Here is a 27,545-nt window from a genome sequence, read left to right as displayed (position 1 = left end):
AAATGAAAATTGGTGTATAAATTGTGGCTTAAAATCGAATATTGAGATTGGCAGTAAATGAACAAAAACTGTGTACTTATTACAATTTATTAAATAATACTCTTTACAAGAATCCTTATTACTATAAACTTATAACCTTATCAATTTATGGTTAAAATATCTCCCTAGAATCAAATAGGTACGTAGCCCTATAAACTGCGCCAACTATTTCCAGATGTCTTTATTCAATTATCAACTTTAATCCGGTTGTAATAAGATTACAAATCTGTTAATTTTGAGCTCGCTGGCCGGTTGTAGAGTCGTCCATTGTTACATTACGTTAGTTTGAAGCTTTCTATTTTATGTGATATCGCTTTGAGTATGTTTTCTATGCAGTACGGTGACTCTGAAACAAAAATACACAGTTATTCTACTACTTATGTTACTATTTTTTATACCCACCACAACCTATTAGTTTCATCAAAATCAGAACAATGGTTTTGGAATACAGTGAGGATAAACAGGTACACATATTGTACCTACAATGTTATTTATCATGATCATTTTCAACAGTCTGATAGTCAGTCAACTGCTAGACTGAGAACTTCTCAACATACATATGAATAAGGCACTCGCTATAATCTGTACACTTGTCTATCGAGTTGGAGATCACGATTAAAAGGTTCACTACTGTTAATAGGAGTGTGCTTTACATTTAAAGTAATCGAAACGAGACTGCGTTCGACGCCCTAATTAGCTGGCACGATTCAACCAACCAATCACAATGACATTTTTTATTCGAGTCGGCCAATCATTTCGTTTCGATTTATCAATGTGCTGCTAAAAAAGGTCCTTTGTTGGTTTTATGACACCCGCGACAAGAATATCTAAGAAATGTGTTCTATACACTATAAATAAATGACCCAAATTAAAAAATAGATGCTATAGGCACTCACCGATAAACAGCCAGTCTGTGTTGTTGTATCCGAACTCTGAGCGCGCTTCGACAATGGCGTCGTGCAGCACGTGTGTCACTACCACCGCTAGTGTGAGAGCTGGTTCACCAGTCGCTGTAATACATTCATTAATCATATTGTTCAAATATCAATAAGTTAATTGATGGTGCATGTCTTGTAGATCCGAACCTATCAAAGATCTCTGACTACACTTCTTTTTTAAGGCTTAAACGTTCATAAGCCGATAAACGAACAGACGCATCACCTGATGGTAAGCAATTGCCGCCGCCCATGGATATCCGAAACATCAGAGGCGTTACAAGTGCGTTGCCGGCCTTTTGGGGGTTAGGAATTTGAGGGTTGTTGAAGAATCGGGGATTGTTGTATACTTTAGTTATTTTCATAGTATCATGTCATATGGTATCCTCCTGTGGGGAAATACTGCTGAGATTCAGTCTGTCTTTGTGCTGCAGAAAAGAGCCATTCGATCAATTTATAATCTTAGTCCGAGGCACTCTCTTAGGGAACTATTTAAAGAAATTAATATATTGGCTGTTCCTTCTAAATACATTTATGAAAATGTAGTGTATGCTCACAAAAACATTAATTTCTACAAAAAGTATTGTGATATACATAATATAAACACTAGAAGTAAAAACAAATATATTGTTCCCACTACTAGACTTAAGAAAATAAGTGGTTCATTCAGATGTCAATGCATACGCTTTTACAATAAAATTCCCAGCGATATTCAAAGTTTGAGCCTGAATAAATTTAAAAATGTTATTAAAGAAAAACTGTATAGTAAAGCTTTTTATAAAATTAAAGACTACTTAGATGATAGTCAGGCTTGGGAGTGAGCCGCTATAATGTCCGCACAGGTCATGTTGACATGTTTGTAACACAAGTTACATTTTTATACAATTTGACATGATATACATTAATATCATTCGATATTTTTTTTTTTTTTTAACATATTATTTTTAAAATTGTTAGTTTGAGGACCGTGCGAGAGTTTGCCTAGTCATTTCACTTTTAGTTAATTATATTCTGACAGTGTGAGTATTTGTGTGGCCTACCCAAATGTTCTTTTGGTTGGTATTGTTCGTCGGATCATTCAGCAACAGCCGTCAGCTGAGCTAATTGTTAACTGACACATGCGTGCTGCCATCTGAACAGGTCCGCTCAAACTGCTGTGGTTCTTTCCTCAAAAGACCACTACAGAATAAACTTGCACGGTTCTCCGACATCTCTAATTGATTTTGTCTGGACTTTAAAAGAGACTATGACCTCTGAGTTTGTTTCGGCATTTCTTCTCAGAGTAGTCGGATAGGAAATGCCGGCCTCATCTAGCTATTTGAAATATTGACGTGTAAAAGTGTTATTTTATAATCTATTTACAGAAATAAATATCATTTATCATTTATCATTATTTTATCATTGGGAAGATTGGGAAGGAGGGTAATTGGGCCTCCGGTAACCTCAAGCATATGCTTACCTTTGGATCTCAGTACCCCAGCAGGGTTACTGGAGTTTCTTCTGAACATAATTCTGAAGTCTACTGGAATATCCTTGGCTCCAGGTGGTTTGTAGGTCCAGGTCCTGTTCGTCAGAAGACGGCCAGAAGATTTTTCGAAGACCAGCTTTTCTGAAGTCCACAGACCTAAGCCCATAACGAAGGCTCCTTCAATCTGTGAATCGTAGGTATTAAGTGTTATTGAACAATTTTCGATATTTACTGTAAATAGGTAAATAAGTACTTAGATTTCGCGCATTTTCTGTGACTGGGGAAAGCCTGCAAAAGGCACCCAGCTTTTTAGGAAGAAAGACAGACAACGACTAGAGAGTGTGGAATTCCTACCTCCCTAAAACCGTCCTCAAGGCTACCGCCAGTCTGGAGCTTCGTACTACCTAGCCGAGTTACCGAGCTCCGGCTCGAAAAGCAGGAGTAGAAACGGAGTGGTTTTCCTGAGTCAGTAAGAGTCTGCCACTCGCTCTCGCCTCGCCCAATGAAGTGATTGGATGATTATCCCCATCAAAAGCCTTGTTAATAGACCAACTTTGGAACCCCTATAGTACACCGCTATGTAAGGCACATCCCGAGGCAAACCTGCGTGTCCCTTGAGCGTCGCTGTGCACGGCGGTACGAGACCACTGTCCTACCAACATCCCTGAGGCTAGTACAATTTTTCAACTCACTTGTCCCACATCGATCTCCGGACTCATGCTGACTCCCGTATCCTCGAGGAGTTCCAGCCGCCTCACTATGTGGTTCCCCGTCAGCACATCAAGCTCCACCTCGGCTGCGCACACGCCGTACACATTGTACCCGACGAGACCGTCGTTTGGTGACGTCATGTATGTCGCTTGAAGGTTTATTCCTTGGGATTTGAGAAAAAAAGAATGAAAATTAAAGAGTGTAGAAATAAATATAAGTACCTACTAGGTACGTAACCGATATTTTCGAATTTTACAATACAAAAAGAGATGACTTTTACAACCTACCACCTACATAGCCTCATTAAAAAAATAAGTGTTTAATTACAATAAATAAGGAAATACATACCTAGTACTTATTGCTCAATACTGTAGGTACCTACAGTTTTATTAGGTACTCGGTCGTAATAATCTGGACTTACCTACCTGTTAATTTTAGCAAAGAACATTACCATAAATATGTAAATAAACACGTTGTTTCCTTTTAATAAAATACCTATTACATATTATAGTAGTAAAACAAATATTTCCCTGTTTACCAACCTTTTTGGTAGGCCTGATTGACAACTTGCTCCCATGTCGGTTCATTCAGTTCTTTTCTAGCTGGTTCTAGCCTCTTATTGAGATCTTCACAGGCTTTTAGAGTAGCGTAAGCAACCGAATCGCTGGTGAGGCTGCCATTAGAGGCCATGGAGTTTGGAGACACGAAGCTGTTACTCCCTCTAACACTCACTTTCTCTAGAGGAACTTTTAACGCATAGGCACACACTTGGGCAATCTTTGTGTTGATACCTTGCCCCATTTCGATACCCCCATGAGAAATAGCAATCGTACCATCAGCATGGTACACCGATATCGTCACAGGGAAGTTCCAGGAGTATCCTATAGGATAAGACATGATGGACAGTTTCAATCCACGTTTCCTCCAAGCGTTTTCTTGGTTGAATTTTGTAATTTCAACTTTTCTGTCGTCGAAATTAGTCTCCATTTTGAACGATGAGATCATTTCTCTGACGGTGTCGTGTTTCGGTGATAGGTTGTTCAGTCTTACTTCGACATGGTCCTTCTTTGTGGCGTGTGAGATTCGTTCCATTATGTGTTCTGCGAAGGCGATGCCTTCCGTCGTTGCTGGAAGTGGAGAAAGTAAAATTAAAGCTTTATTAAGTACCTAGCTCAAAAAATTCCAGTGTGTACCTAAGTGCTATTGTTAGCAATGTAGTTAAATAAACGATTGTAGTAGGTACCAAACTGGTGCAAGTACTACCTAAATCTAAACCTCTATTTAAGAAGAAGCTTTGCTGAGCTGTGGCCACTAATAGGATGTTGGTGTGACTACCTTAATATGCATTGATTGTAAAATATGATACTAACCTACTTGACAAAGTTTGAACTTTTACAAACATTACGTCTTTAAAAACAAAGTTCTACTCCGGTGACCGGAGTGGCAGTGTTTAATCTACACTAGATTTCTAGATTAGATAGTGACCGGTCGGCAGTCAAAGGCGTAAAAGAAACACTCTAAACAAAATAAATTAACAAGAAATCGACTTACAAGGCGCTCTACACCAGGTGGTGCTCGCTTTATCAGTGAGAACACTGTACCCTGTGACCTTCCAGGTGTCCGTGGAGTACAGGTTGGTGATGGACGAGGCTATATCAGCTCCCGCGGAGTCGTTGTACGAGCACCCACTGTCGGAGTAGTAGGTGACGTTCAGGTATTGCACCACACCGTCATTGTTGACTCCACACTATAACAGTTAAAAAGTTGGCTTAGGAAGGTTGACTCGTAGTTCAACAGGTTTGTTTAGGTTGCTAAGATTTTATTGCTGGGACAGGTAAAATATTATTGAGTGCAACTCCACGCCTTTTATCCCTGAAGGGGTAGGCAGAGGTACACGTAACGGCACGTAATGCCATTATGCAAACTAAATCTCTCTCTCATAAAATAAGGGGTGAGCCTATTGCGATAATTATACTGGGCACAATTCCAGACTCCGTGTTATTACTGAGAAATTTTGGAAAACCGAAAAAACACCCAGTAATACTTTGAGGAAAAATATTATTGCGTGTTTTAATTTTCAAAATATTGTGTTATGACACGGCGATCGGAATTATAGCAAGAACAGGCTTGTGTTCGGTCATTAACCTTTTTGTGTCATCAACTGAATTATTGTTATTATGATAAAGAAGATTACCTGTGGTGCACAAACAGTAAGCAGGTTCCTAATTACCTAATTAAACTTGTTTAAAAATGTTGTTGACTGACTATAATAATTATGACAAATTACTGTGAACATAATCAACAATTAAGTAGCTGTAAAATACAGGTTTGAAAACGTTCGTCTTTATGAAGGTAGATAATAATATGGTGTATTACTCCGTATACAAGGTATTACTCAAAGATTACTAATGCCTTAAAATTTCCCCACTTACCTCATACTGGAATTCGCAAGCACTGCGCATGCCGATAGCTTGCATGTTTTGTGTGAGAGGCATCACAAGTGTAGCGCTCCTGTTCAGCTTGTGAGCGACTAGTGCGCACGCGCAAGCTATCAGTGCCGATCGTGACGCCTTGCCACCGTACGCCCCGCCCACTCTTGGCACTTCCACTAGAACGCTGAAATGTAATGGAAGAAGTTTAAAGTAGATTTCAAGCTATTTCCATCTTTGAAATACATTTAGATTTTTTTTTTGTATAGTTGAAATTGTAAGGAAGAACTTACGTTTTGATGGGTGTATTTGTATCAATATTAAATGTTCTTCAAATATATTTGGAAAATAAAAAATAAGCTATTATTTATGATTTGATTATTTCAAAGATAAAATCAATTATGAAATGGTCCATAAGAAGTATCTACCACATTATTCTCAGGACAAGATAGAACAATACTTTGCTTCAAAAAATCAAAGCCGTTATATTATCTCCTGGTCAGCAGAAACAAAAAGACACAAAAGAACGTACCGGTTCTCATCAATATTGAGTGCTTTGGACACAGCTACATGCACGAGGTCCATCCACTGGGTGGATGACCTGACCACCAGCCCGTTCTCCGTGACCTGCGTGGAACAGCTCTGGGTCTCCATGGTGTAGTGGTACTGCGAGGGAACGTTGAAGGTACCAGTTATTGTGTGCTGGATGTCAGTGCCTTTGGAAGTCGGTTCTATTGCTGCGTCTTTACGGAGCTGGAAAATAAGAAGTAGTATTTGTAACCAACTGTAAAGAAGATTTATCAATCTGATTGGGCTTTAGCTGACTTTTCCGGTGTTTTTGATAAACATCCAATCAGATCGCTAGTATAGTGAGAGGGCATTTATCTTTTTTTTACCCGACTGCGCCAGAAGGAGGGTTATGTTTTTTTTCGAGTGTATGTATGTATGTATGTATGTATGTATGTATGTATGTATGTATGTATAATTGTTTGGCACGCTCTGCAGCCTAAACGGCTTGATGGATTTTGACTTGAGAGGTGTCGTTAGATTCGTATTTATTGTGAGAGTGACACTAACACAACACAAAAACTAAAAGAAATAAAATAAAAAAAGGTAATTTAAAAAACTAAAAAACCCGACTGCGTTAAACAAGAAAGTCATCGTAAAATTTAAGATGTCGGGACCCATTTTAAATATAAAGATTTGTGAGGGCACATACGGCTGGCTTTCTAGAATAGGTCCCGACTGCTTCAATTTTACGATGACTTTCATGTTTTTGTTTTTTTTCAGTTTCATATTATAAAGAAACGCAATCGCGCTTTTTAGTTTTTTAAATTACCTTTTTTTTTGCTATATTGTGTATTGGATATTTTTAGGGTTCCGTGGCTAAATGATTTTAACATTCATCATGATTGGACGCAAAAGACCTTAACGGCTAAGACTAGCGCCATCTGGTGAGCAGAAAAATGGTAGCCTCCATTTCTAATAGATACGATAAGAAAATACAGGAAAAAGTTGAATCTATTGTAGATACTACTTTACTGGTCTACTCACTCTTTTCTCCTTATCAGGTGATTCCAAAGCGTCCTTAATAGTCAGGACAGGTTTGCCAGCCAGCTTCTTATACTTCACTTTGACCAGCTCTGCAGCAGCTAATGCTGTTCTTCTAGAAACGGCTGCTACAACGCCTATTGGCTGACCGTAGTAGTAAACATTCTTGGACGCAAAGATCTCTTCGTCGAGTGCCATCCAAGGAACCTCATTGGGAGTAAAGGAGTTCCTTCCTGGTATGTCCTTGGAGCTGAAGACGGCAACGACTCCTGGAATTTTCTGAGCATATTGGACGTGGTTAATTGGGGTACACCTACAAAACGCTTTTAAAGCTTCCATTTGATTATCCACAAATTATTCGTTATGTTATCGGCTTACTTACCTAACTGTTTGACCAGGAACTTGACTAGTTCCAAGCCATGCTAGAGGCTCGTATTCATGAGCAGCTTTCATTTCTATCATTCATTGCCGCGTCGTGTGTCGCGACACGACGCGGCAATGGTCACGCTACTGTGTCTAGCATGGCTTGAAACTCGTCAAGTTCCTAGTTACGTGAGTAAGCCGATAGCATAATAGTGTGGCGACACATTGACAAGTGACAAGTGACAGATGACAGAAGTCGCACATAGACTATCGACGAGCAAATCAACGGATGACGTCACAAATATCCTGCATTGCATGCGAATTAACATGGATAGAAAATCCCAACGTACAACAGTTGGGCAGAAAGCCCGCCAGGCTGATCACCTCGCCTGGTCGGAGGATCCTCCTTTTCTTAGGGAACTTTACTCTCTGTTCCCTAAAGTGGTGACTCCGACGTGATTGAAACCAACCTTCACGGAGCAGATCAGCACCGTCATCCTTATCGCCATCTCCCTCACCCATCACTTCTCCGCTGAGCGGTAATCAAGTCGCAGCCAACCAGCATCCTCGGCCTCATCAGGGACCACCACACGCTACATCGAAGATATGCAGCCTGGTTCTTCCCTACGGCCCCATCAGCGTCTAGGCACAGCACTCTCTGCACACGGTCTGAGGACGTCTTCCTCCCGTCAACGCAGACGCCAGCCACTACGCACCTACCCTCGCAGCATCAATTCCCCGACTCACCGTGGGACACTGCGAGCCTCACTACTCCGACTCACTGGAGTATCACCCTGCACCGCTCACCCGACTCACTGGGCATTCAGCGGCACAGTTCCGACTCACTGGAACTAGGGACATTCTACACTGGCTCTGGCACCGCTCATCTCAAGCATCGACAGCCGTCTCAACAGGATCGACCTCCGGTCTTGGGGGGGATTGATGTGGCGACACATTGACAAGTGACAAGTGACAGATGACAGAAGTCGCACATAGACTATCGACGAGCAAATCAACGGATGACGTCACAAATATCCTGCATTGCATGCGAATTAACATGGATAGAAAATCCCAACGTACAACAGTTGGGCAGAAAGCCCGCCAGGCTGATCACCTCGCCTGGTCGGAGGATCCTCCTTTTCTTAGGGAACTTTACTCTCTGTTCCCTAAAATAGAAAGAACGAAAGAAAATCATGAATATGAGTCTCTTGCATGGCTTGAAACTAGTAGAGTTCCTCGTCAAACAGTTACGTGAATATGCGATGACATAATAATGAAATTAATTTTATTGAAGTGCTCACCAGCGCCTCGGTAGCATCGAAATGCTCCAGCTCGGCTCGGCAGACGGTGGACAGCACGAAGGCTACGTGCACTGCTCGCAGGCCATTGTTTATGTCACACACGTATCTAGCTTCACCGGAACACTGGAAAAAGGAGTGAATAAGCTGTACGTAGGTATACCATTACAAAAACATACAGAAAAACATGATTTCCATAATCCTAACGATCTCCGTTGGGGTCATAATCAACGTTTGGAGACTTGAAAGAAGAACGTTTGCATTAATCATTATCATCATTATCATTAATCAGAAATAATTTAAAAAAATGTATTTACTTGAAACCAAATAAAAACAAAATACACCAAAGTTATAATACCTGTGCAAGTGCTTCAAGTTTAGGAACCGGTTTATTGAGCGGCCATAATGTCTTGTCTGTCTCGTAGCTCTGTGTGCCTCGCGACACGGGCCGCTCCAACATACCGCCTCCAGACTTATACCGGGGGTTCACGTCCAAGAAATGTGATAGTACTGCCTGAAATTGTTGAAATAAGATTGCTTATTTGATTGATCCCTAAATAGAAAAGCCTTTTAAAAAACGCTCACAAATCTAAGCTCCGTTGGTTAGTAAGTGTGGGAGGGCCATGCTTCGGCACGAACGGGCCGGCTCGACTGGAGTGATACCACGACCTCACCGAAAACCGACGTGAAACAACGCGTTGTGTTGCGCTGTGTGAGTTAGGTTAACGGAGGCTCAATTACCCCCATTACCAATCTTCCCAATCCTCGATTTGGGGAATCGGGGGACAACCCTTAAATTCCTAACCCCCAAAAGGCCGGCAACGCTCTTGTAACGCCTCTGGTGTTTCGGGTGTCTATGGGCGGTGGCGCTTGCTTATCATCAGGTGATCCGTCTGCTCGTTTACCGGCTTATACCATAAGCTAGCTTCTTACAATGACTTGGGGCCGTACTACTACCTTTTTCAAATCCAGTTTTAGGGGTAGCCCTGTGCTCCAACCTCACGTTATGTTAATTTGTAAGTAATTTATAAAAGTAGTCTAGAAATCTTTGCAATTTACCTTGTAGAACAATCCCAAAGCCAAGCTCTTCCTGCAGCTTACAGAAGGTTCCGTTGGCATCTCCACTGGAACTATCTCTTCTTCCAACTTCTTGAGAGCTCTCAACAACACCTCATTGGTAAACAAGTTCTGTCCAACGAGCAGGCTTTCTGTCTGTGTCGCTTTAATAAACGTAGGACTGATGTTTCCATAAATAATGTTTGCAGACTTGATATTTTTGGCTGTATCCAGTTTGAAAAGAAAACCGGCGTTGACTATGGCGTGTGCGTTTTGGGCGCGCGGCATTATCTGTGGAATTGAGATTAGATATGTCAGACATAAAAATTAGGTCCTAAATTCTGTATTCGTATAGGTCTACTTATTTTATTAATGCCCGAATACTCAAACGCCACTCAATTTGAAGACGCTCTCAAATGTAGTTCTGTCACTATCAATTCTTTATAAAATGACAGAGATAGCACGATATAGTAGCGTTTGAGTATTCGGGCGTAAGACTATAAAATAGACATCACTTATATGTATTACTTAAATGAAACTACAAGTAATATGCGTCTATTGAAGCATAATACAACTAAATATTTCAACGAAAACCGAAAATTAAAAAAAAAAATTTGAAACAAAATAAATTATTAAATTAACCAATAGTATTAAATTCTGTGTGAACAGCTTCATGTTCCTTGATCACAGAAGAGCTTTAATGTTGTAGGTTGTCTAGGAATGTTAGGGACATACGGCGCGGCTGTTGCATTGCCATATTTGTAAAGAGAGTTCAAATTAGCTCATAATTACTCACTTTTTGACGTAACTACTGGGCTTATTTCGCTCATATTTCGTATATCATCAGCCAAGATGATAACAAAATATGTGGTTTAAATTAAGTCATAAGAGGTTTCCCCATAAAGTATTTATTAATCGAAGAGCAATTATTACGTATATTACCTACGTTATTCGTCACACTAACCACAAGTATAATTCAATATTTCATATTATTTTTACTTATCACTTTATATAGATTGGGGAGCTAAGTGGATCTCTAATGCGTCACTTTGTAAGGCGTACGTGACTGTCTTGCAATATGCACTCATCTACGTATGCATAATACGTAGGTACTTACAAATGACTGACCACGAAACTGATTAATTAAAAAAATATATAGAAATTAATTAAGTGCATAGTGCATTATTCATAGTGAAAAATTAAACTCGAAATCGAGTTCAGACAGATGGTAATTAATGTGACAGCGCGACGATTGCGGTGCTCATGATGACGATGTTACCCTCACTTACCCTTATCTTTAACAATCAGCTGATATTATGCTCTGTTCCTTGCGGCTCCCGAGCTAGTGAAAAGTAAAACGTTACCCGAAAACTATTATTCCAATTTTTTAAACTGTCTCAATGATAACTGTTTGAAATCCGTAAACACATTTTGACCTAACGCAAGAATTAAAGCAGCCTCTCAACTAGTCATTACGCTAGCACTGCATATTGCATAATCAAGTCGCGTGGCGGCGTCTGGTTTGCCTGGCAAACCCTCAGAATACATCAGTTTGACTGCACGGTTGGCGCGGTGGCTGGGCAACCGGCTGCCGCGCTACGTGTAGCGGGTTCGATTCCCACACGGAGCAACTCTTTGTGTGATCCACAAATTGTTGTTTCGGGTCTGGGTGTCATGTGTATGTGAACTTGTATGTTTGTAAACGCACCCACGACACAGGAGAAAATCCCAGTGCTGGGCAACGTTTTTTTTAAAAAAAAAAGAAAAAAAGGTTTCATTACGGCTTGCCCAGCGGCACGTTATGGCGGCATAGAGTCTGTAGAAACCTTAGGAGAAGTTACCTTATAAGTCCTGATGAGATTACTCTTCGATAGAGGAGGTAGCTTCACATCACATATCAGTTTGTCTTTCAAGTTTGCTGTTAGAAACTCTTTAGTTTTCAATTCCACTTTACTAAGGTCATTATTAACTGGAAAAGATAAAAAAATAAGCGTTATATTTTTGAGACGTTTTCTCTTTTAAGGTACGCGTCCACCGGCCCTTATCGCACGCAACGGATTTTAGTTTATCTTGTATAGAAACTTATACAACTGCGTCCATTGATCCGCATCGTACGGACCGTGTCATCGGCAATGTGATGCGTACTGATGACGTCATACGAAATGCGTGCGATGCGGGCCTGTGGACGCTTACCTTTACAATGTTGTGAAGAATTTATATTGACTATTAATGACGAACTAGTGGTCGCCTAGTGGTCGAAATTCGACCATATACGATTTAATTTACAATACCACTTAACATACGTTCAAGGATAATTTTTATTTAACTCAAACTCAAACAAACTCTTTTATAAAACTCTAGTCATATAAGACGTGAGAATATCATGAATGATGAGTTAACGTAAGAAACATTACTTAATTTAATTTACACTTAATTGCACACGTGTTTGGATGTACACCTAATCACTTACTACATAATTATTTTGTCAAAAGCGTCCTGTAAAAGCGTGTTTTCTCCAAAACTTATATTGTTGTGCCTGACAGGGTCTACATTGTTGTCTCAGTTATATTTAAGTAAGTTTTACACGTGGAAAGCAATAAAGCATTGAGAATTGAGTAAGTGCCTGGTTAAATCAAGACCACCAGAAGATAGATATTTTGGTACTAACCTACTGTAATAGTAGCTCCTACTGTTGCTAAAATCAAAAATACATCGGAGGGAAAGTCGCGGAATTGGTTCTTCAAAGATAGATTCCCTCCTATAGTTCCCACCTGAAATTATAAAGATAGTAAGTTCAGCGTAAATAACACCAACATCAACAACATCAACAGCCTATAAATGGCCATTGCTGACTAAAGGCTTCTTGCACGAAGAAGGTTTGATCATTAATCGCCACGCTTGCTTGCAATGCGGGTTGGTGAGAAATTTATAATTAGAAATCATAAACCCAGGTTTCCTCACGATGTTTCCTTCATCGTTTATCAGTGGTATTAAAATAATTTTACAGGCTTTTGTCTGCAGTCACAGGCTATTGTGTAGATGTAATATAATATTAACTCTAGGAAATGATAGAAAGAAAACAATTTAATAATTAAGATCCAACTCACATTTCTCACAGGTACATGTGCAACTAAATCCAGGTGTTTATACAGAGTTTCCAGGTAGCTGAAGTCCTGGTTCTGCTTGCTCCACTTCTGGAAGGTCTTCATGACGTCAGTGAGGGACATGCCAGCGCCCAGGATCAGGTTCTCATCAGACTGCACCAGTTTTAGAGTTTCTATCGACGATATGTCTATTAAGATCTTGGGCTCCAATGATATTGGGTATACGCCTGCAAAATAGTATTATGTTGGGTAAAAAATAGTAGATACATTATTGTCTTGTTGGTTGAGAGGTTGCTACTGACCAAAGAGTCTTTTTTTAAAGGGGGAAAATCATTTAATGACTTCTCATGCCTTGGATGAGGTGAGAGGGAGCGTCAAACTCTTATTGACTAAAAACTACCCAGTTCCTACAAACACCCCGCTAGGAAGTCCACAGCTCCGGATCGACCAAGGAATCTAAGGTCTGCTTCCTGGGCTGGGTTAAGTTTGTATTGTAAGGGGTTTTTGTACTAATCGTATCAACGTACCTTTTCCAGTGTTGCCGGCGACCAATCTGTAACTATTTGTACCTTCACGCGACAGTACCTGTTGAGATAATTAAACATTTTTTAATCTTCTGTGTCATGTTGTATATCATCATTCAGTATAGTAAAGCCTCATATAAATGTTAATTCTTATAGAACCTAAAGAAGAGTGGCAGTTATTTTTTTATTGGGCCAAGCCCGCCACTACCTTTCAAACCTCCCAAACCACAACTCCTGTAAGTCAGGATCTACAGTAGATAGAACCATGAAAACAGCGGAACACTGAAGTCTTAAGAGTGGCAGTCAGTGAAACGTACCTTAAACACATCTTGGATGCTATACGCCTTGTACCAGCGCCCCACATCTGTCCTCAACTCCTTCAAAGATTCTTCTGGGTTCTCTATGAGACACCATTCATCCTCTGATGTGCTGCATTTGCGAGCGCATTTTTTTGCACATTTATTTATGTGGAGATCTTCTAGGTCCTGGACAGAAGATTAGATGAACCTTTAGATAATGAGGTTTTGTTTTTTTTTTCTCCGTGGGGTATGTAAAGGTTTCGCTGGTGCTTCTAAGTGCTTTTTAAGTAGTTTTATAAAAAGAGAAGGTTCTCAATTCTGCTGTAATTTCTTCTGGTATAAATTATGTTTGTACGTTCACAAGTATGTTTGTCAGGTCCCTCCAAAAATATTTTGGAATTAAATGAAATTGTAATCATACTAAAGCTCATTCGCAATACTAAAAAATATCTACATAGCATATTTAAATGGTAGTTACGCAAATCAGTTTCCTAATCCCTTGTTTCCTGAACACCTAAAGCTTACGCTTAATTACCTGGAGTTTATCCTGTAATTCAGGGTCAGTATCAGAGGCGAAGCTCTTGAAGGCGTCCAGGATCGGTCGGTAGCCGGTGCAGCGGCACATGTTGCCACCGAACGAGTTCTCCACCTGCTGAGTCGTCAGGTTCTTGGTAGACTTGTCCAGGCTGGAGAGAAGTGATGATCGTGTATTAGTATTTGAAAATACCATAACAATTTTTTTTATAATGTTAGATAAGCTGGTATGTGAGCAGACGGATTACTTGATGGTAAGCAATCGGCGCCGCCCATGGACACCCGAAACACCAGAGACGTTACCTGTCTTTTGGAGGTTAGGAATTTGACGATTGTGGGGGATTTGGGGATTAGGAGGACTGGAGAAGGGGGTAATTGGACCTCCACCAACTTCATAGTAATTAATAATCAGACCTCAGATCGATAAAATTCGATAAAATTAATATTGAATAGCATATTAATTTGAGGGGCAATAAGTTTAAAAAGTAATAGGGTCTATAACCAACCTGTACATATTCATGATCCACCCTGGAGTGCAGTAACCGCACTGGGTTCCGTTGAACGTCGCCAAGCGGTCTTGGATGGCATGGTAGCCATCTTTGCGGTTCCCTATACCCTCGACCGTGGTTATATCCCAATCGTGGCAGGACAGTATGTGGACTAAACACTGCAAATAATATGAAGAAAAAATAATAATTTGAGAATATAAATTAGGTATCTAATTAGGTTGCCTGATGCCTGATACAGAGCTGCGGACTACCTAGCGGGTTTACCGGGGCTCCGGCTCGAAAAGCAGGAGTAGGAACGGAGTGGTGTTTAGTCAGTAAGAGTCTGACACTCCCTCTCGCCTCGCCCAAGGCGAGAGAAGTTATTGGATGATTTTTCCCCTTTAATAAAAAGTTTAATTAGAACTTACTGGAATATTTTTATGAATGAGAACGAGGTACGATATGATAAGTAAACGAGTAGACTAATCTTTGAATACGATCTAGAGTTTTAAGTTTTTATTTGAATCAAAAGTTGTGCAATGTTTTTGATTCACTAAAATGATCAATGTATCACACAACATCAACCAACGTATGTATTGTCTGAAAAAAAAGAGAGGTAGACGTAGAGGTGACCGTAACAACACAACAACTTTTTGCTGCTTTGAAATGATTGGCAGCAATGGAGCTTTGTATGACAATATCTCCTCAAACAAATAAATTAGCCAGTCGTCATGTGGTGATATGAACAGAGTAGATAACGTTGGTAGTCACCATCCCTACTCATCCTGCGGATGTGTCGTAAGAACCGTTTAACACATTAACTGTCGCATAGGTTACCGGTCTCCGGACAGTCAACAGTTTTCTGATAGCAGGCTTAAGGAACTAAATATTTAGCCATCAGGTCACCAGAAATGGGGTCTAATAGGGCTAATGCCTGATACGAAGCCACGGAAAACCTGAAAGGTTGCCGGGGCTGCAGCTCGAGTAGGAACGAAGTGGTATTTAGTCAGTAAGAGTCTGACACTCCCTCACCCAAGGCGGGAGAAGTAATTGGACGATTTTCCTCGCTCAAATAAAGGTACCTACTAAATATTTAACAGAGACTGCCGTAGCGCTCTCTGATAAACGTTTTAAACTGTGATCTCCAATCCGCGTGGAAAACGTATTACGGGCCATATTATCCAATTTGGTTGGTTTGAGATCCCACTTTTGTAAAGGATACCTATAATGGACTTTTAAATAGCTTTTTTATGTCTATTTACCTATATATTATTTGTACACGGACTCTTGGATGGACCAAGAGCCCTTGTTATGCATACATTTATTTTACTCTTAAAGATTGTTAATGTAAGTAAAGTAGTACTTTTATATACACGGATAACACCACATATACAATTATACAAACCACTTCCTGTACTACATATATATGTATGTATTATTTAATAATAAAATTGCGTATCCTTGTCGCTTAATTAAGTATATATTGCGTACTAATAACACTTATGTTATTAATATAGTGTTTGTCTGCGTCATTCGGTCCCAGTTACCCACAAAACAGCTTATTTATAATTTAAATATATTTCATTCATGTAAATACACTTTTAGGTACTGGGTTTTTGATCTGATTTATTTTAATTTAAGCTAATGGTCGTTCAAAGGTCGCAATTGAGTCATTTTACGTATTATTACCTAACTGGTACATAGCATTATAATTATTAATTTATTGCGGCGTTGGTAGAATGGCTACAAGTTGGACTGCCTCATTTTTTAAGGGGGAAAGTCATCCGATGACTTTTTCCGTCTTGGGTGAGTTGAGAGGGAGTGTCAGACTCTTACTGACTTAAAACCACCCCGTTCCTACACCTGCTCTTTGAGCCGGAGCCCCGGTAAACCTACTAGGTAGTCCGCAGCTCTTGGACTGCCTAGCAATTGCTCTCAGGCCTTAGGCTTGATTCCCTGGACAGGAATAACGGGAGTTAGGTTTTTCCTTAAATTGACCGTAAATTTTATTATGGATACTGGAATTTTACTTAGTGTTTCGCAATAGTTTCACTCTTTATGTAATCAATAAATATTTAAGTTAATGAAAAAAAAACTAAAATGTATGACACGCATAACAGGTAACTCCGGCTGTTTTTCTAAGGAAAAATTTTGTTTTTCTTTTTGGCTATTGCAAGTTTTTATTTTTAGTTGTTTATGCTCATAGGCACTATGTCATATCCGTGTGGAGATTTACGATTTTAGTAAATTATGTACTTATCTTGTGTTGTAGTAGATAATTTATGTGAAGATTATATTTTGAGCATTGTTTTCAAAATTGAAGGTTATTCGTCTACCTTGACACGTCATGCTCACAAATTGTTGGGTTAAAACGTTATACTTATGTAGGTACAGTAAGTTATAGTAAACAAAAACGTAATGGCTTATGGACGTCTTTACGGATTCAACGCACTTGACCTGCCGCTCTATTTCTGTAGATATACACTATGCATAGCATATCATAGCTCACAGTACGGTCGACAATGAGAAATCGTTCATGATGCTGTTCTGCCCATGCCTCATGGCTGGCCCGACCGGAGTGATACGGTTTCACAGAAGGCTTCGAGAAACAATTCTTGCGTTGTGTGAGTTAGGTTACCGGAGGCCCAATTACCTCCTTCCCAATCCCCGATTGCTCAACAACCCTTAAATTCCTAACCCTGGTGTTTTGTGTGTCCTTGTCTGCTTGTCAGCTTATACCATCGAAAAAAATGCAATACAAGCTTTACTGCTATCTGTCCTTGCTCTTCGAGAATAACAACATAAGTAAAATTTTTAAACTGACATGGTCACTAACACTAGTATTAGAACTCGAAACGGGATATTTACCTTATATACATTTTATAAGCAAAGTTTTATGAAGTATATAAAAACGCATTGCAATTACGCAATGCCTTCCTAATTAATTATTAATTATAATCTACTTCATATACAGCGCCTACGTCATTCAGACTGCACACTAGGTAATTAGGTACACACTCCTTTTAATTTATTATTTTATTTACTGCAAAATCGACAGAAAAACAATGCTTTATAAATTAACTTGCTTATAAACCTGATTCTCGAGTTTTCCTTAAAGATGTTTTAAACAAAAACTTGGTTGACATATATGAATTACCTAGGCATCTACTTAAGTGCCTATGTTAAAAAAGTCAGGTACAAAAACGTAATAAGTTAATGACAGTAATATTACAGGACAAATACGTTCCTAATGCGGGTTTACCGGGGCTCCGGCTTGAAAAGCAAGAGTAGGAACGGGGTGGTTTTTAGTCAGTAAGAGTCTGACACTCCCTCTCGCCTCGCCTAAGGCGGGAGAAGTCATTTGGATGATTTTCCCGCCTTAAAAAAAATACGTTCCTAAAGACACAATTTTAAGGTTTATTTTAGGTTGACCTTTTGATTAATATGAGTTATAAATTATTAAATAACATGCATAGGTTTCAGGTCTCTCTTGTCATTACGCTAAAGAAGTACCTATGCAAGGTATAGGTTTCTGCTTTCTCTGCTTATCCTCACGAGACAAATACGTGAGCTATGTATGCCTACCTATGTTTGGAAAACATTCTAATCTCATCCATTGTTGGAATTCAATAGAACCAGAAACAATGATTAGAGTACTTATTGCCTAGCTTACTATGAAGCACTGAATCTAGATTCCAGCCACTAGGTAATTTTAATATAATTACCGGGATATAATTATATATAATTACCGGATTTTTTTAAAACTTGTGAGGGATTTTACACAAAATTTTAATTGCAAAAAGTGATGATTTTGCCTACGTTCGTTCAAAGTGCCTTCCTAGTGTATTTGAAATAAATAATTAACTTTGCTAGGCTATTCTGTAACTTTCAATTCGAAAAATGGATTCGATCACGATCCGTCATTGGTTGTGAGAATAATCTCAGCCAAAGACGGGCGAGAATGTGATCGAGGACTTCGAAAATTTGAATTTGCAATTATAGAATAGCCTAGCTATTGTTGATGTCTTAAAACTCTAAAACTAAAATCACAAGACCCTTTATTCGTGTCAGTTTCCAAACAAATCTCCAACAAACAAAATAATGTTTGAATCATTGAATAACAATTTGTCGTTCATAAAAACATTTACAAATACATTGGATAACCATTGAATTACCTACGTTAAGAAGTAAACATGCTCAAAGAATAAATCAGACATGTTTACCCATACGCAATGTGCCCGTGAACTTGTGAGGTTGAATCACCTCAGCGGCTGATCAGGTCCCAGGCATGACAAAACTAAAATAACTTAACCGCAGCGCGGATTTTCATACAAACTATAAAGTCAAAATAATACAAACTACTGATCCGATTTTAATGGAATTTGATACTTATACTCAATACATTACAGTCTAAATAACTAGTTAGTCAAAAATATTTCCGAAAAAGAGTTTACAGAGGCAGAAACATTTTGATTTTTTTTATGGTGAACTACTTATCGGATTGCAATCGCGGTAACTAATCGTCGTCGCACATACGTCCGAAATACTAAAGGCGTTACAAGTGTGTTGCCGGCCTTTGCGGGTTAGGAATTTAAGGGTTGTTGGGTAATCGGGAATTAGGAAGATTGGGCAAATACAAATTTAAAATCACGGGAATAATTGCTCGTTGAAAGGTTATTTCGAAAAACTACCATCATCATTATAACATCTATTCACCCCATTCCTGTACCTATTCACCCCTTGATTTCTATTCACCTCGTTTTACGGTATTTGAACTTTGATAATTATTATATTACCTACGTATTTTTGAGTACCAAGTTTCCATATTATGTTTATGAAATCCTGTTTGAAAGGTTTGTATGAAAACTCGGTCCGTATAAACTGTCTTGACAAGTTTTTATCCAAGTTACTGAGTGAACTGGCCACTTTACTTGAAGCCGGTTATCTATAAACTAAGTTCTTTAACCGAAGTAAAGTAGTACTACTGTATGAGTATTATAATAGGGTATATGCATGTATTTTTTAAATGTTTTTAAATGGTAATTTACATCATTATATAAATGTTAAAAAAACCAGCACCAAAAAAAAAGGAATTCGGGTAAAAAAAGCAGTTTTAAAATAATAGATTCGTAACAGCATTTTAAACGACCGTCATTTTGGCGCGCTCGCGTGACGTCAAAGTCTATAATAACAGTTGAAACTGCAAAGTGTTTTGGGTCATAATTTGTATATATTTCGTGTTTTACGTGAATTCACTTCAATTACATAATGCAACAGGATAGTAAACCGACTTTTAAATATTGTATCGTGCCCAAGTGTAAAAATACAAATAGAAATGCACCAAATAAAGTATTTTTTCTTGTCCCGAGAGGTGAGGACGTAAGGAGAACAAGACGTACTCAGCCTATGTACTTATGAGAACTTGAGGGAGTGCAAGGCACGCCACTTATACTCAAGCAAAGTGTCAAGTTAATGATACAAAGCAGCCTCAGCTTCAGATAATATGTTTTTCACACAATACAATAAATAACCTTAAAATGTTCTCCCATTCGCATTTTAAGGTTATGTTATTTCCAGGCTATTTCTATTTACTTAAAGGTAAAAATTATCCAAAGAAGGCGTCGAAAACCAAATAAATATAATATTTATTGTGTAATTACCTTGCTGCTTTCACTCCTTTTATTTCAGTAGACGTAAAATCCGAATTTGATGTGAAATACGCGGTCATCATAAACACATCAATTTTTGGAAGATTGTCCGATTGTGCCTTGACGTAACCAATATCAGTCATTTCCTGTGACTTTCCTGCCACTCTTTTACGAAACAATATCACTTCAATATCAACTCAAAATCACAAAAAAACTGAATTTCGTTGCAAGCATTCAACAATAGCACTTGTTGATATTTGTTATTATAGACTTTGACGTCACAAACTACTCTGACCAATAGCAATGCGTTTCAACTAATTTGAATTTCCCGCTTATTTTGTGCATTTTGCAATAATTATTTTCTTATTCAAAACAAAATTATATTGAAAATTATTGATAGATTTATAAATATAAAGGAAAAGAGATTATATGAAAAAAAAATTATCGTTATTTGAATCATGCGCATAGACCCTATTGTAAGTATATGAAGGTTATAATTAGTATAATCAAAACAGTAGGTATAATTATGTATGTACGTTACGTAGTTTGTCATAATTATTATTTTAATAGTTTGTTTCTGTATACCTAGTCGGCATATAAATAAAGGCTATTGTTTTACTATGTTTCCAAAAAGATTTAAGGCGTGCCAACTACTGTTTTATGAGACACATGCGCATAAAAAATGGCCACCACAGCTGTGTGTGTGTGTACTTTATGTTCAGTGTGAGTGAACATAAAGTATTTCAGTAAAAAATATTCCATAGCGTCACGAATTTTTAGCCCCGAGGGGTTTTTTAAGGGGAAAAATCATCCAAGGACTTATCCCACCATGGGTGAGGCAAAAGGGAGTGTCAGACTCTTACTGACTAAAAATCACCTTGTTCCTACTTTTGCTCTTTCAGCCGGAGTTCCGCTAAACCAACTAGGTGGTCCAAAACTCGTAAAGGGTAAGCAGAACTGTACGTAATGAATCTCAATGCCAAATATCCAATATATTATACCTTTCACCAGTGATGTTATGAGTCCTATGTAATAGGGGTGCGCCTATATAATTGCTATTTATCAGACGCAATGCCTGGCTCCGTGCTACTGAGAAATTTTAAAGTATTTAAGTAAAATTGTTCTTTATTATAAATCATTACACATAATGTACATAAAGAAGTACATAGTTTTTGCTGTAGTGAAGTCGTTTAGATTTTTTCCACGTTTACGATGTTTTTATGAGCTTGTGCATTTATTGTGGTGCGTATTGTTTTCGAATATTTTTTATAACTAAACGTGCGTTGTTTGTCAGCTGATAATAATCTACATCCTGAGAAACCCATCTCTTAACTAAAAATTACTTCGTACGTAGCACCTAAACTAACCCCTTATTTGTACTGTAACTCAAGCAACTGCGTCCACTGATCCGCATCGTACGGACTGCATTATCGGCAATGCCTACATGCGATGCGTACGATACGTGCGATGCGTACGATGCGGGCATGTGGATGCGTATCTTTATTGGGTGTCACTTACTCATAGATTAGAAATGGCGTTAAACGTCACCTATCTCAGACAAGGGGTTTTATAAAATTTAGTAAATACTTACAGAATTGACAGAGAACACATGTTTCTCCTTAGTAGCAGGGTGGACCTGCGAGACGGACACCACGCATGCGCCGCAGCCTCCCTCGTGGCACATCGCCTTGGTGCCATACAGCTGCAGGTAATTCCTCAGGTAATCGTTCAGAGTCGTTTCTGGACTCACTTCAGTACCCGCTGAAAGAGAAATAAAAGATTATGTACTGCCATACTAGTTACTTAACCCAGTTCTTAGCAATTGTTTTCGATACAAAATCGTTCATCCGATTCTCCTCCCCAAATCGCTAGCTTCGTACTCGTGAACCCTGGAGTGTTGCTGGTCTTTTACCATCAGGCGCCCCATATGCTTGTTTGTCCCTCTTTCTTTTCGGAATCTCAAAGATACTCTTATCAAAATAATTTATCAATGGATACAAATACATTTTACCGCTCTTAGATTTCGAAGAATTAGGTAGAGTGGGGGCAACTAAAGCAATAGTAACAATAGTAAAAAAGATTCAGACTCTGTACTGTTAACTACTGCGAATAAAAATAAAACTAAAATAATAAATAAGTCTGTATACGTCATTCACATTAAAATGGGCATTTAAAGTAGTTTTAGCGCCGGACTCAGAGTCATTTAATGGGTTAAGTAACCCAGTTCTTAGCAATTGTATTCGGCACAAAATCGTTGCTAAGGAACATTTTAAGTACCGTAATTAAATATCTCTGAGTACGGCAGTAAGTTTTTTTCTTAGGCAAAGTGGCAGCAACAAATGAAAGTTGCTCTCATTAAGCAACTCGGTAGGTTAACTGGCCCTAAATATATCTACAGCATGATCAAATTATTATACGAAATAAAAGAATTTTACATACAAATATCGTATTATAGCGATCTTTTAATAAATATACGTAACAAAAACTATAGTACGTATCAATATAGTATATATTACATACAATATATTCTGCTAGGTACGATTCTATTGTCGTTTATTTAGATGCAAAGGTCGATCTACTCGTTTCCAGCCGGCCGATCTGGGATGTGATTAAGGTAGACTGATGTTGAGCAGTGTCAGTGACCTAGAGGCCTACGTCTCGTCGCTGTTATAACAATATTAGTGTAGGTATTTATTGATTGGGTTTGGGTAGGTATTTGTATTTACATACTAATACAATTTGTCGTTCACACGCGGTAAACGAGCTGACGGATCACCCGATGGTAAGCAATCGCTGCCCATGGACACCCAAAACACTAGAGGCGTTTTGGGGGTTAGGAATTTAAGGGTTGTTGGAGAATCGGGGATTGGGAAGGGGTTAATTGGGCCTCCGGTAACCTCACTTACACAACGAAACACAACGCAAGCGTTGTGTCACGTCAGTTTTCAGTGAGGCCGTGGTATCACTCCGGTCGAGCCGACCCATTCGTGCCGAAGCATAGCCCTCCCACACTTAAATACTATTATAAGCGTGTAAAGGGTTTTACAACACGCTGTATACACAATCTGGCCCATAATAGTACAATGAGATATTTCATAACACAGAGTGTTCCAAATAAATATGACCTGTTGGTAATTGGTATGTACTGGTTGAATGACACCATTCTTTCAATATTGGGACATTATTATTTTGACCCTTATGACTATTACGTTACGGTCAACTGTACCATTGGTATGAGTTTGCTTTACGTTGAACGAAAATGAAACGACAGCGAGTTCGGCGCTCTGATTGGCCGGCACGAATGAATCAACCAATGAGAGAGCCGAACGCGCTCTCATTTCGATTACTTTAAAGGTAATGCAAACTTATACTAAGGGTACTGGTTAGCTTACGACTGGATTAGGGCCGGATAAAGTCAATATTATGGTTTTAGATACATATTTAATACTGTATATCTTCATTGCATGTCGTGGTGACCCGGAAGATTAAGACGCTCACTTCTCAAGCATGAGAATGCGGGTTCGAAATCTACCAACGGCAAGTACTAATGTGACTTTTTCCGAGTTATAATTAGTTTTTAAGATTATTTAGACAACACTGACAAATGGTGAAGGAAAACATCGTGAGGATCCTGGACTTATAATTTCTAATTATAAGTTTGAAATCGCCAACCGGCTTTGAGCAAGCGTGGTGATTAATGCTCAAACCTTCTCCGAGTGAGAAGAGGCCCTTGGTCAGCAGTGGCCACTTATATAGGCTTATCTTATCTTCATTATATTGTATATAAACAAACAAACAGGCCGATAACACTCATTTAAATTTATCAGTATATTGTTATTTTTATACATAAAACTAATTATCACGACGATGAATAATTTGTGTACATTTTTTGTGTTCTATTGTTTTTTTTTTTATATATAATCATAATGTCATTACAGCCTGCACGATGTATATACACCAGTTATGTTTATGTACTTAGGTATATAGGTAGAGGTATATACATATACAATTACGTTCTTGATAGGTAATGGTTTTAGCAACTTCAATGAAATGTGCAAAAAACTTTTATTGGTGTGCAAAAACGAATAAAATTTGAACTAATATCAAATTATATTAGCGGATTACCTAGCGGGTTTACCGGTGCTGCAGCTAGAAAAGCAGGAGTATAAACGGGGTAGTTTTAAGTCAGTAAGAGTCTGACACTCTCTCTCGCGTCGTCCAAGGCTTCAAAAAAAAGGTGGAACAAATCCGATTTTATGGTACACAGATGTCAGTTTGTGATGAGCTAGCACATCAACCTCATTACAGGGGATCATCACAATCCTGCTATTTTTAGAGTGGTTACAAGCAGAACTACCGAGCAAGGGATCTCGGTTACAATCACTTGGTTTACATTATAATTTATTTTATCACAGGATTAAAAGGTGCGTTATTATGTTTACAGTAGAGCAGCAGAGCATTTAGAGCTTGAGTCATTGCCTTGCTTCATTAATGACTGATAAAAACATTGAACTCTCTCTACACATGTGTGTAAACGAACTAAATCAAAATTAATTTGTCATAGAAATAAAAAAAAAATACTAGCAAACCCGGCGAACTCCATTTCGCCAATCAACCAAAATGACTGCATTGCACCAATTGCTGCTTTTCTCATATTTTTTTCCTAGATTTTCTCTGCTATAAACCTCACGGAGCCTGAGACCTTTCGAAAAAATGCAAAACCGTGGAAATCGGTTTGCGCGTTCTGGAGTTATAGCGTCAGGAAGGAAAACCCGACTTATTTTTATATTATAGAAGATATCTTCCATGTTATTTTAAAGTCAAAGTCAAATCATTTATTCCAATTAAACCATCAATAGGCACTTTTGAAATGTCAACAAATAAAGAAATAAATAATAGTCAGTCAGTCTATCCGTTAGTGAAGCTAGATGCTGGTATTAAAAACATATGTCTGTTATTTATCACACAGAGAATAGGTAAGAAAATATTTTTTTTTTCAGATCCAGTTTAATGACCTCTGAAACTGTTTGTCGTAGACTTTACTAAACTAAACCTGTTTGACCGTTTTTTTGACTAAAAATATTTAATTTTGTCTCATGATAAAGTTTCATCATGATTATGAAATAAAATGAGATTAACAAAACCTATTTTAACGGACAACGCAGTTGCATATTTTGAGTTTGGCCTTTAGTTCAAAATTGGACGGTATTTTGTTTTGACAAAGTATAATTTTCATTGATCATAGATGCTGGATAATAGAAGAGAAAATTGGTCGGAGAAAATAGTATCAGACTGTTTTTTTTCTTTACAATTTCACTTCTTCATCAACAGCCAGTGTCAGTCCACTTGTCTACTATGAGCCTCGTTTACATGTAGCTACCAGTATATTTACCCTCATCACTACCCTTGGCAGGCTGGTCGAAAACCGCAGTTTAAAATGTACAGGTTTATCAGAGAATACCACTTCAATTATACAGAAAAAAAAATAACTTACTTAAAGAATATCGATCTCCATTAACTGTGAAATTTATTCGATCCATAATGACACTATATTTTCAATAACAAACACTATAAAATTAAACTGATAAAATCATAGATTAATAAAAAAATTGGTCACGTGGGCACAAGACTTGAGTGAGACGTGCGCGCGAGCATACTGAGCGCGCATGCGCGTTGGAGTACCGGCTCGAAGTCAACAAACAACACGCGAGATGGTATCATAGAGAGAATAAAGATAATGAATTGAATGTGATATAGGTACCTACTTAACTTATATGTATATGTATTTGTATATAGGTACTCTATTGTAGAGGTAGTCATTTGTTTACGTTTATGTATCTACAGTCGATTCTTGTTAATTTAATTCGAAACTGGAGGGACTCTTCAAATATTTCGAATTACCAAATGTAAAAAAAATATCTTAATACATTGAACGCCGTGGTGGTTACCGGTGGCCGAGGATTTGCCTTCAACAGTTTTCTATTCGCAGTCAAAGATTTAATAATAAAATCTTAATATAATAAATACGGTATCTGTGTTAAAATATCAGATAAAGATAAAGATAAAGATAAAGATAATGTTTATTTGCATTAACATGAGTGATATTACATATAAGGAATACATGCAATGGTGGTAGAGTAGGTATATGAGCTACATGTTATGCCGTCTAGGCGTACAAATATTTATAGTTTTAAACCTTAAGCATACAAAGAATTATATAAAATTATTAAACTTAAACAAAAACAATGTAAGATATTCCAATAATAGGTAATCACAAGCAACAAAAGTTAGAAATTAATAAAAATTATTATATTCTTAAATTATATTACAAAATTATTAAAAAAATATCAATTATTAAAAATCTAATTTATCATTTAAAAAATCTTCTAAGCTATAATAACATTTCTTATACAACAATTTTTTTAGTTTAGTTTTAAACAAATTTAAATTTAGCTCTTGTATGGATTTAGGTATTTTATTATAAACTTTAGGACCTAAACATATTATGCTTTTGTGCAACAATGCAGTTCTAGAGGGATGAATGCAAATGTTATTTTTGCGTCGATTTCTGACATGATATTCAGACAGACGCGGAAACAAATGTAGGTTATTTCTGACAAACAATGCAACTTCAAGGATATATAAAGATGGAAGTGTTAAAATTTTGTGTTTGGTAAATAGCGGCTTACAACTATCCATACTTTTTATTCCGAACATAGATCTAATGCAACGTTTTTGTTGTTTGAAGATTATATCTTTATGAGTTGAATTTCCCCAGAAGATTATTCCAAACCTAAGTACTGATTCGACAAGACCGTAATATGCTGTGAGCAGAGTTTCCGTGCTGACTGTAGGGGCTAACTTATATAGGGCATATGCTGACTTACTAACTCTTTTACTTATTCCGTCAATATGATTTTTCCAATTGAGTTGCCTATCAATAGTTAAACCCAAGAATCGAGTTGTATCTACTTCTTGAATAGTATACTCGTTATACATTAGGTTAACCGGCAATGAATTTGTTATGTTTTCCCGCTGTTTAAAGTGCATTATACTAGTTTTTTTAAGATTAATTTTTAAATTATTATTATTAAGCCA

General features: G+C 38.0%; 1 protein-coding gene across 1 annotated transcript; it reads right to left on the bottom strand.

Moving 5' to 3' along the window:
- Positions 1–73: 73 nt before the first annotated feature.
- Positions 74–26,142, bottom strand: LOC118267717 (uncharacterized). Its single transcript, XM_035581865.2, has 21 exons — positions 25,942–26,142; positions 22,039–22,208; positions 14,818–14,978; positions 14,313–14,463; positions 13,796–13,963; positions 13,482–13,539; positions 12,958–13,181; positions 12,519–12,621; positions 11,692–11,819; positions 9,854–10,141; positions 9,153–9,308; positions 8,798–8,920; positions 7,137–7,412; positions 6,115–6,335; positions 5,586–5,769; positions 4,705–4,900; positions 3,696–4,280; positions 3,135–3,316; positions 2,434–2,626; positions 936–1,049; positions 74–385 (listed from the first exon to the last, which is right to left on the bottom strand). Exons 1-21 carry the CDS (start codon positions 25,985–25,987, stop codon positions 315–317), a joined length of 3,798 nt encoding a protein of 1,265 aa, XP_035437758.2. The 5' UTR covers positions 25,988–26,142; the 3' UTR covers positions 74–314.
- Between the last annotated feature and the right edge of the window lie 1,403 nt (positions 26,143–27,545).

Source organism: Spodoptera frugiperda, chromosome 6, assembly GCF_023101765.2.
Source record: "Spodoptera frugiperda isolate SF20-4 chromosome 6, AGI-APGP_CSIRO_Sfru_2.0, whole genome shotgun sequence".
NCBI lineage: Eukaryota > Metazoa > Arthropoda > Insecta > Lepidoptera > Noctuidae > Spodoptera > Spodoptera frugiperda.
The sequence above is the reverse complement of the archived record's forward strand: the minus strand, read 5'-3'. Positions and strand labels throughout refer to the sequence as shown.

What these genes read in the sequence shown, in the direction of transcription:
- LOC118267717 (XM_035581865.2), bottom strand. Translation starts at nt 25,987, where the DNA reads ATGGATCGAATAAATTTCACAGTTAATGGAGATCGATATTCTTTAA. An exon ending in AGGAGCTACTATTACAGTAG is followed by an intron (nt 11,820 to 12,518) that starts GTTAGTACCAAA and finishes TATCTTTTCCAG; the next exon opens with TTAATAATGACCTTAGTAAA. An exon ending in AACTTGAAGCACTTGCACAG is followed by an intron (nt 8,921 to 9,152) that starts GTATTATAACTT and finishes TCCTTTTTCCAG; the next exon opens with TGTTCCGGTGAAGCTAGATA.